Source organism: Maniola jurtina, chromosome 16, assembly GCF_905333055.1.
Source record: "Maniola jurtina chromosome 16, ilManJurt1.1, whole genome shotgun sequence".
In the NCBI taxonomy this organism is placed as follows: domain Eukaryota; kingdom Metazoa; phylum Arthropoda; class Insecta; order Lepidoptera; family Nymphalidae; genus Maniola; species Maniola jurtina.
The window spans coordinates 2,024,395-2,034,181 of NC_060044.1; the positions used below are offsets into that span (position 1 = coordinate 2,024,395).

Genomic DNA, 9,787 nt, shown 5'->3' on the forward strand with positions numbered 1-9,787 from the left:
GTGTTGCACACAGAATGTAGAATTGGTATAGAAATGGTACAAGCCAAAATAAAAAAAAACACGACTGCCCTGCCAAAAAACGAACTAAAAAGGCTTTCTCACATTTGACAATGGCACCATACATCCACCACATCTTTTTTTTTTAAACTTATAGCCAGTGTCACACAGGATGATGTAAGGATTCTAACGATATATCTATTAGAATAAAGAATGAAGAAACTCACATGCATACACTCACAAAACACTCCTTTATTGGACAGTCGTGTAAAAACAGTGTCTTCTTATCGCTGCGCAGATTACTACGTTACTGTATTATCAGACCTAGATTATCGTAACAAGATAAAGTTCATAACTAAAATCCGAATACTTATCTTAATATTATTATAGTCGCTGAAATAAACTAAAATTGTTTTTCTGTCCCTTATATTTTAATATTAATTATATAAATAATAATTAATTATTAAAATATTGATATTAAAATATTGATATATATGATAAATTCAAAACTTTCTCAACTTTTTTTTGATATTCCACTCGAGACGTTACCAAAAAATAATAATTTAAGAGATCCCCAGTTTTTACATGTATATGTTCATATAACATGTAGCCTGAGTTACCCGGATCATAATAACGAATCGATTGACATCTTATTCATAAAAACTAGCTCATTACTTAAGATGTTACAGTAAACATACAAACACACATAAATACATACATAGACTGATAAAATCATAACCCTTCCTTTCAGCTTTGCCTTAGTCGGATAAAAAAAGACGAATTTAACATAGGTACTTAGTTACTTAGCTTAGTTTATTAGTAAGTCGTAGGGACTTCTCACGCGTTCAAGATGTCGTAGTGACTATGAGCCTATATCAACTAACTGGCAACCATTTCTATTACCTTACTTTAAAATTCTGTGGTATTGGCAAGAGCTAGCGACGTAGGGACGTAGGCTGGGTTCATCGGAACAATATTAGGATTATTTAATAGGCACAATACAGGTTCCACAGGTTTTTTTTTTTCAGATACAAGTAAGGTTAAGTTTGTTTGTAGGAAGTAATCTCTGTAACTACTAAACCGATTTTGATAATTCACCACTATTCCTGAGTAACATAGGGTAGATTTTATTTTCAAAAAAATTGACCGGGCCTGACAGAAACGACAGGCAGACAGACAACGGAGTGCTCCTATAAGTATGTATCTCTGAAGATACGGAATCGTAATGATCTGGCCACATTAACGGCCAACAACGCGGTGTTTAACGGCGTTTCCCGTTAAACGTAGATATAGCCACGATCCACGTACCTACCTACAACGGCATTTACAATACTGTTTGACGTTGGACGAAATTTTAACCCCAATACAATTGGAATTAGATATTCGCCGTTCAAGTGTGGCCACTGAGTTTAACGCGTTGATTATCTCGATAATTATGGCGTTGTTGGGCATTGGCGTTAACCTTAATGTAGCCGCAACATAACAATGTGTTAAAATATTATATCTGTTTGCTCAAGTTCTTCTTTTTTCTCTCTCTCTCGTCAGGCTTTACACAGATTAGCCAATGTCAAGTTTGTAGTTATTTACAATTTCGGGAAACTATATAAGTATGGACTTCGTCTGTGCCGACACACGAGCGGTACCCCTTTAGCGCACTTCCCAGTCAGTTCCACCACCAAATACACCAGTAAAACACAAAACCCGGCCACTTCTAACAAAAAAAAAACACTTTCTAACAAAAAAGATCCCGACGAATTGAGAACCTCCTCCTTTTTTCGAAGTCAGTTAAAAAAGGCAGAGCACGCGCGCCAACGAACGCCAACACAGACGAAGTCCCTTCAAGTTCTTAGACTATAATAATTTACAACACTCAATCATAATTGGCCGGACGTTGGTCAAGTAGTTTATTTGGCTAGAGCTATATTTGGAGTAGGGTCCTTGATGCTTTATTGTTTAGAGAACGATCTCCCTGGAACAGTGGTAAGCGCTGTTGTCTATAAGGCGGTCCCGGGTTCATTCCCGGCTGGGCCTGGAGTGTTAAAATTTGTAAATCTCCTGTCTGGTCGGGTAGAAGACTTTGGCCGTGGCTAGTTACCACCCTACTGGCAAAGCCGTGCCGCCAAGTGATTTAGCGTTCCGGTACGATGCCGTGTAGAGACCAAAGGAGATTGCAGTCAAGGGCTAACTTGTATCTGAATAAAATAAAATAGAAAAAGAGAACGTTCCTTCACTTCATGCTTCGCTGACTCTCGTTTTTTAAGAAAAGAGAAAAGTAATTCTTCTCTATTTTTTATGATTAAAACTCACAATACTCACACTCACATTGGATCACTCATATCGCAATCATATTTTGACTAGCTGACGCCCGCGACTCGGTCCGCGTGGATTAAGGTTTTTCAAAATCCCGTAGGAACACTTTGGATTTCCGGGATAAAAAGTAGCCTATGTGCTAATCCAGAATATTATCTATCTCCAATCCGAATTTGAGCCAAATCCGTCCAGTGGTTTTTGCGTGAAGAAGTAACAAACATACAAACACACATACACACAAACTTTCGCCTTTATAATAGTAGTGTGATACTTTGCTTTGAGTTTTGACTATCCCTGCGAATGAGCCGGGACGGGTGTAATTATATTCTTGCGAATCCCTTCCTCGGTAATCTGCGCTCTCGTATATTCACAGAGCGTGCCAAATTGAACTTCCGGCTCACCTAATTCGTACACTTTTATTCGAAGTCGTCATAACTCATAGTACAAAATGTACTTACCAAAAGTAGATAGATAGATAGATAGAACACTTTATTGCACACAAAAACACATGTAAAGAACACAACACAGAAAGAAGAAAACAGAAAAAACAATTGTGTGCAAAGGCGGCCTTATTGCTTAGAGCAATCTCTACCAGGTAACCTTTGCTGAAAGGAGAAGCTAGTGTTATATAAGGTAAAAAATTTAAAATTTCTTGAACAGAACCCACGACTGCATTTCTCCTTAGTTTCTCTGAGAAGATAGACTTATAGTATAAAATGTCTTTGGATAGGTATTTTGCAGGTGCGCTAGGCAAGGCTGCATCATCAGTCATACCTACTCATTAATTACTAGGTTTAGGATTTACGTTTGATTTTAGTCAAAGGCAGTCAAAACAATAATATGCACTAGATATTATAAACGCAAACAAGAAAAAGGTAAACGGATGGGTATAAAAGGAAAAAATTCTTTTTAACACTTAATTATATATTTTATTTAAGTAAAACAGTGATTAAATTTACAAAATACAATAACAAAACAAATAATACAATTCCATTGAGATCTTTGTATCAAAGGGTAGGGCACCATTAAAAAATCCTTAAAACAAATTATTACTTACTTAAAATATATTTATTTGTTTTAAAAAAATTACTATTAGGCTACTTGATTTGATATTTAAATGTCTTTCATACAAAAAATAATTAATAACACATTGTTATAAGGCAAAACTAGGTAGGTATTCAACACAATAATAGTACATAATTAATAATTGACTACAGTAATTAGGTTCGTTTTTATACGGTATATAACGTCATTTTAAAATAAACATTATTACTTATATATGTATTTCCAAACTTTGCTTTAGGTAATTTAATAATAACATTATGTAGATTTAATTTTATTTTTATTGTATAGCTATAATTAATAAGCTTAGTGCCCGGTAAAACCAACTGTGGTTTTTGTGGCGCTGAATGTAACAAAAACTCTCTGTATATTTTTTAATGTCAATAATAATAAATAAATAAATAAAATAATCATTTTGTTTTTATGATTTGGTATGCCAGTAAATTAATACTATTTACCTACTGTTTATATTATTGAAACACAATTTCGTCTACAATTTTTGTAAAATAAAGATATTAACAACTATTGAATAGGTATTTAGTATTGACTTTAGCTTGATTAACTATAATCACTTGTAGTAAACAACTTTTATATCTAGATAATAATAATTTATAATGTCTCTATATAATTTAATAACATTGTTAAATATTAATTATTCTATCACAGATATAGGTAGGTACTTACAGTTTTATGAGTTTTGAAAAATATTTTTATGTGTATTTTATATACCTACTGGTTTAATATACCAGTATGAATTCAAAGAAGAATATTATTCCACAGGGGAAAATCTTATATGATTCTTCTCGCTGATTGAATCTTGCTTCTTTTTTGTAGAAGAATTGTAACTATGATAATATTATGAGCCAGGAGTCATCAATGCAACGCAAATACTCGTAAGATCGGAGCAAGATCGGACTCATGTCAGTCAAAAAAAAAAAAAGAACAGAATTAGAAATATTAATCTAGGATTTTAAACTTCTTCTCGACTATTTAATAGCTTGTAGAAACTGTGACTTATCAGAATTGCATAAATATTGAGACCTGAAAAATAAAACATTTATTTTAGGGCAAATAAATAAGCAAAATATGCGTGCTCTACATACTAATATTATAAAGATGTAAAGCTTGTAAGTTTGTTTTTAAGTAGTGATCTCTGGAACTACTGGAGCGATTTTAAAAATTCTTACACCAATAGACAGGTACATTCTTCTTGAGTGGCATAGCCTATATTTTATTTAAGGCACCGGATGAAGCCGGGGCGGGTCGCTAGTACGTAATAAAGCAGTTAATGCAGAGATGTAAAGCAATCTGTACCATGCCTACATTTATTTTTATTCCAAAATAGTCCAATTTTGAATATATGTTTGAAAAAGCCTGAAAGTCTTGAAACTCGCACCGTTGTAGTTATTAAAAAAGTTGTTACAAATACTGACCAATATAAAAGACTTCCATGCAAATGTGCCCAGCGCTGTAGTGTGGAGCGTTCAGGAAGAAAGTGAACATGGACAGGAGGAAAAACACCACCCACATTATGAAGTACGCCCTTATGACACCAGCACGCTCCTGAAAAGTAAGAAAAACCCTAGTAATAAAACATACAAATCAGATCGATCACAACGAACAGATTTGGATCATCGTGGCTTGGGCAGACGTACTTAACAAAGGTGTATAAAATCTTTCATTAAAGTATAAAGTGTAATTTTTTATATTTTCTTGGGAACAGTATTAGAAATCACGTCATGCATTGCCAGCCGTCTAGTATCATGGCAACCCTTACCAGACACCCTTAAAATTTAATAGTGAAATTGTTAAAGTTTCTGGTAGAGGGTGTACGGAACCCTAAAAAGTAAATGAACTCACCTCTAGCACACCATAAAGAAGAACACATCCAAGCAGAACTTGGCGAGGAACATAAGGCACAGAATCTCAATTCATTGCTGAGATCGGTCTTATAATGAGAAGGGGTTTGGCCATAATTCATGATAGCCAAGTGTTAATTGGCAGACCTTATATCTACACCTTCGAGAACATTATGCAGAACCCTCAGGCATGTAGGTTTCCTCATTTTTCTTCGATAGCGTATCAGTACAATGCCCAAAATGCCTTATGAATAAAAAAAGAGACTATATAAAAACTTGTCTCACCGCTAGAACACCATAAACGAAGAACACATCGAAGCAGAACTTGGCAAGGAACATAAGACACAGAATGATCGACATCGCGTAGAGGCCGGTGAAGGCAGCTTCGGCGTCAAAGTCCTGCTCTTCCGCCGCTAATTCCTTGATAGGTTCCAGCGTGCACGCCACCACCACCATAATTACGAACATCACGAATGAGAGCACCTGAAAACATTGTGAATAGTAATCATAATCACACTATCACACTAATCCTATCCTATATCCTAATCCTAATATCCTAATCCAAATCCTAATAAGAATGTGAAAACGTGGATGTTTGGATGTTTGTTACTCAATCACGCAAAAACTACTGGACAGATTTGGTTGAAATTTGGAATGGAGATAGATTATACCCTAAATTAACACATAGGCTACTTTTTATCTCGGAAAATCAAAGAGTTCCCGCGGGATTTTGAAAAACGTAAATCCACGCGGATGAAGTCGCGGGCACACAAACAACGCGCGCACACACGCGCACACACACAATTTCATTTAGAGGTATTTTTACATGCAATGAATTAATTGTACTAGAAATTGATACCAACCGCGTTTATACATCCCATGATAATATTCCCAGTTTTCAAGTCGAGGACAAAACAACAGGTGTCTAGTTGAGGCAGCCCCATGGTGAACTGAAATTATGGAATAGGTAATATTAAAAAAAAAAACAAAAAAAAAAAAAAAAACCAATTTCAATAACGACAAACACTAACAAGTGTAAATTAAAAATTTATAACACTCCCGACAAGTGAAGGTTACAGTAACTAGAAAAGAGCTGATAACTTTCAAACGGCTGAACCGATTTTCTTAGATTATAGCTAAGAACACTCTCGATCAAGCCACCTTTCTAACAAAAAAAAAATTAAAATCGGTTCATTAGTTTAGGAGCTACGATGCCGAAATGTTAGAGATGCAGGCCCGAGATCGAACTCCGAACCACTGAGTAGGAGGACGATAGCCTATCAACTCTATAAGTATTTATTTAAACTGACCTAATCGCTACACGAAATACGATTAGAATAGAATAGAAAATAGATTTTTATTGAAATAAACTTTCCACAAATGCTTTTGAATCGTCAAAATATAATCTACCTACCACTGGTTAGGAATGCCGTTCCTACCGAGAAGAACCAGCAAAAACTCGGAAGAAATAAAATCAAAACTTAAAATAACAGGAAACCTGTTTAGTATAATATGTATTATAATGTACTTAGCTAAAGAATTTTCAGAATCGTTACACAGTTCCGGAGATTAATCTATACGTACAAACTCACCTCACAAACTAATAAATTTTACCTTATAAGTTACAATATATACGTAATTAATACTTACGTAGGTAGCTACGTAGGTATAAGTAATTAGTAGGTACTTACTCAATGAACTATAATTTCCTTAAACAAGAACTACGTAGCACCGAACACTGGGATGGAGACACAGTAACTAGGTACTTTAGAAGAAGGCCGAAAACATCCCCTAAAGCGGCAAAGAATATTTCGCAGAACCGCCTTTTCATATTTACCTAGCAGAATCTCATGTTTAACTATTTGCAACAAAACTTACTTTTCGGCCTTTTATCGGATATAAGGTCTTATTTTTAACCCCCGACCCTAAAAGAGGAGGTGTTATAAGTTTGACGTGTGTATCTTTGTATCTGTATGTGGCATTGTAGCTCCTAAACTAATGAACCGATTTTAATTTAGTTTTTTTGTTTGAAAGGTGGCTTGATTGAGAGTGTTCTTAGCTATAATCCAAGAAAATCGGTTCAGCCGTTTGAAAGTTATAAGCTCTTTTCTAGTTACTGAAACCTTCACTTGTCGGGGGTGTTATACATTTTTAATTTACATTTGTGGAGAGTGTGCTCAAGAACTTCACTAGGTATCGTGTTCCTTCTTTACAATCCTACCATAGAACAGCGAGAAACGATGAACTCCTGGCATCCTTTGTGTGATCGACATCCAATCTACTTGGTTCAAACGTTTCTGCAAAACGTTTCTGTCACGAAACGCTAATTAAATGCCTTTCCGGCATTCCTGTTTCCTACCACGTATCTCCAAGGATGGAGTGAATAGGCATCCATCTAATTATTACTAGCTCTCAAAGAATTTAGGTCATTGTTATGACCTAAATAGTTGTTAGCTTATTAGCTCTACCAAAAAGCTCATAGACCAACGAGTCGCGACGTTAATTAAAGCAATAAAACTAACAGTTTTTATTGCTTAAATTCTAATTGTCTAACTAATAAGTCTAATTGTTATAGTGACAACATTTTGTGATCTTGCTTATGGTGAATGTTTGTAGCTACAGGCAAGGTGCCACAAAGCGAGGATGGTCGCCCATTCGATGGACCGACCAAATTAAGTCTCCATCTACGAGTGTACCAGGCTACTGGCCAGCAGGGGGAAGTGGTGAACGCTCGTGAAGCGCATGACATCTGTCCCCGAAGACCACTTTGTCACACTTCACGACAGTTATGGAACATCTAACAAAACGTCGAGACATCGACGTCACTGGCAGGCGTCAAATGGTGGTCAAATGATAGTACATTTGACGCTAGTAGCCCTATTATAGCGTTATTTTTGTATGATTCACGTCACCATAGGCTAATATTTGACATATCAAATTCAGGATCAAACCGAGAGTTTCTCGTGGTGTCTGTCTTCGTAGTGACCACGACTACTCTGTCATGAGTGTTTTTTTTTAATTTGTAGACTAGCGCTTGGTTGCAATCAGACCTGCTGCATATACTGATGCAGCCTAAGATGGAGCGCGCTTGCCTAAAAAATGCCTATTCAGTATTCACCCTTGACTTAAATGTACCTATATTAAAATCGTAAGGGAAACTGGTGCTGGAAGGGAGTTAAGAGAAAGGAGAGGTAGAATTGCTTATAGTGACACATCTGTAAATTCTTGTATTCATTGCCTCACTCCGGCGTCAGGAAGGCGGGAGTTTTAATCAATGACTCCCGAAACTCCAACGTTTGCGTAAATGCCCGTTTTAGACTTTCGCTTCTATGTTTTCCGCTAGAGGGCCAGGAATAAATCTATTTTTACTGTAACGTATAATTTTCTGGCCATGTTTTCCAATAAAGATATATAAACCTACCCATAAGGACCGTTAGTAGTTAGGTATGTCTGTAATTTATTTAATTATATATTTTTTTTTTATATTATAATTAGCTGATATTCGCGAATTCGCGTGGATTTTCTGTAACAAAAACTACCGTAAACTACCTGAAATCACGTTGGTCCATTGCGGCGTAACTGGACGATAAACCAACAAACAAACACATTTTTTATTAGCCATTTAGATATTATGAAGTCACGGACATCATCTAACTAGTGTGATAATTTTTCCAACTAACTAAAGTGCTAACTGGATTTTGAAAAAAGCCACAAAGATAGCTTCGGTTCCGGAATGGTCATGGAATATTTTTAATTTCGGAAAACAAAAGATTTTTACAGGGTTTTAAATTACCAAAATTCGTTCTTAGTCGAAAATAAATAGCATGATTTTTTTCCCCGATTCAATAAAACTGTCAGAAGTGAAAAATAAATAAAACGACATGAGTTTTATTAGAAGAATTTATTTAAAATAAAAAAAGCAATGATCTTATAATTAACAAATGGCGAAAACTTAATGAATTATTTTAAACTAGGTGGGTACAATTAGGTATTAATTCATGAGGGGTCCGTTATGTCTGATGATTATGCTGATCGTCTATATATTGGTGCACGCTACGCCTCTGAGTTTTGCCACTGGCACTGCTGTGAGTGAAAGATAACCAACTAGACTGTTTAACAGGACTCTCTCCGTCACTCGCTTCATACAATCGTAGTTCCAGTTTCATTTGAATATCAAGCAACCAAAGTCCATGATATTTTGCAGACATATTCTAGAAACTAATATCTGTGTCTGTGGTGTTTTAGATTTTTCCAAAAATATGTAGTTTTAAAATTACAGGGGCTCAGAGATTTGTATGTAAATTTTTAAGTTTTTTTTAAGTTGATTAATGCGAAAACTAAACTAAAATTGTAGCGTCACAACTTTAGTGTTTTCGGGACTGGAAAAAAATTTTAAAATAATTTTGCACGCCATTCTTGTCAGAATATGTGGTTGATTAATTATTTATTAAGGCCTAAGTAAATAATAATTTTATATTCTGGCAAAATTAATGATTATGATTATGGTAATGCCTGGAATTATAGCCTCGATAGCTCTACAGGTTGAGGAGAAGACTGAA

At 35.3% G+C, this 9,787-nt stretch overlaps 1 protein-coding gene across 1 annotated transcript; it reads right to left on the reverse strand.

Moving 5' to 3' along the window:
- Positions 1–4,105: 4,105 nt before the first annotated feature.
- LOC123873308 lies at positions 4,106–6,975 on the reverse strand. The gene is made up of 5 exons (XM_045918115.1): positions 6,920–6,975; positions 6,092–6,178; positions 5,514–5,711; positions 4,803–4,932; positions 4,106–4,410 (listed from the first exon to the last, which is right to left on the reverse strand). The coding sequence occupies exons 2-5, from the start codon at positions 6,170–6,172 to the stop codon at positions 4,340–4,342; spliced, it is 480 nt and encodes a 159-aa protein (XP_045774071.1). The 5' UTR covers positions 6,173–6,178; positions 6,920–6,975; the 3' UTR covers positions 4,106–4,339.
- Between the last annotated feature and the right edge of the window lie 2,812 nt (positions 6,976–9,787).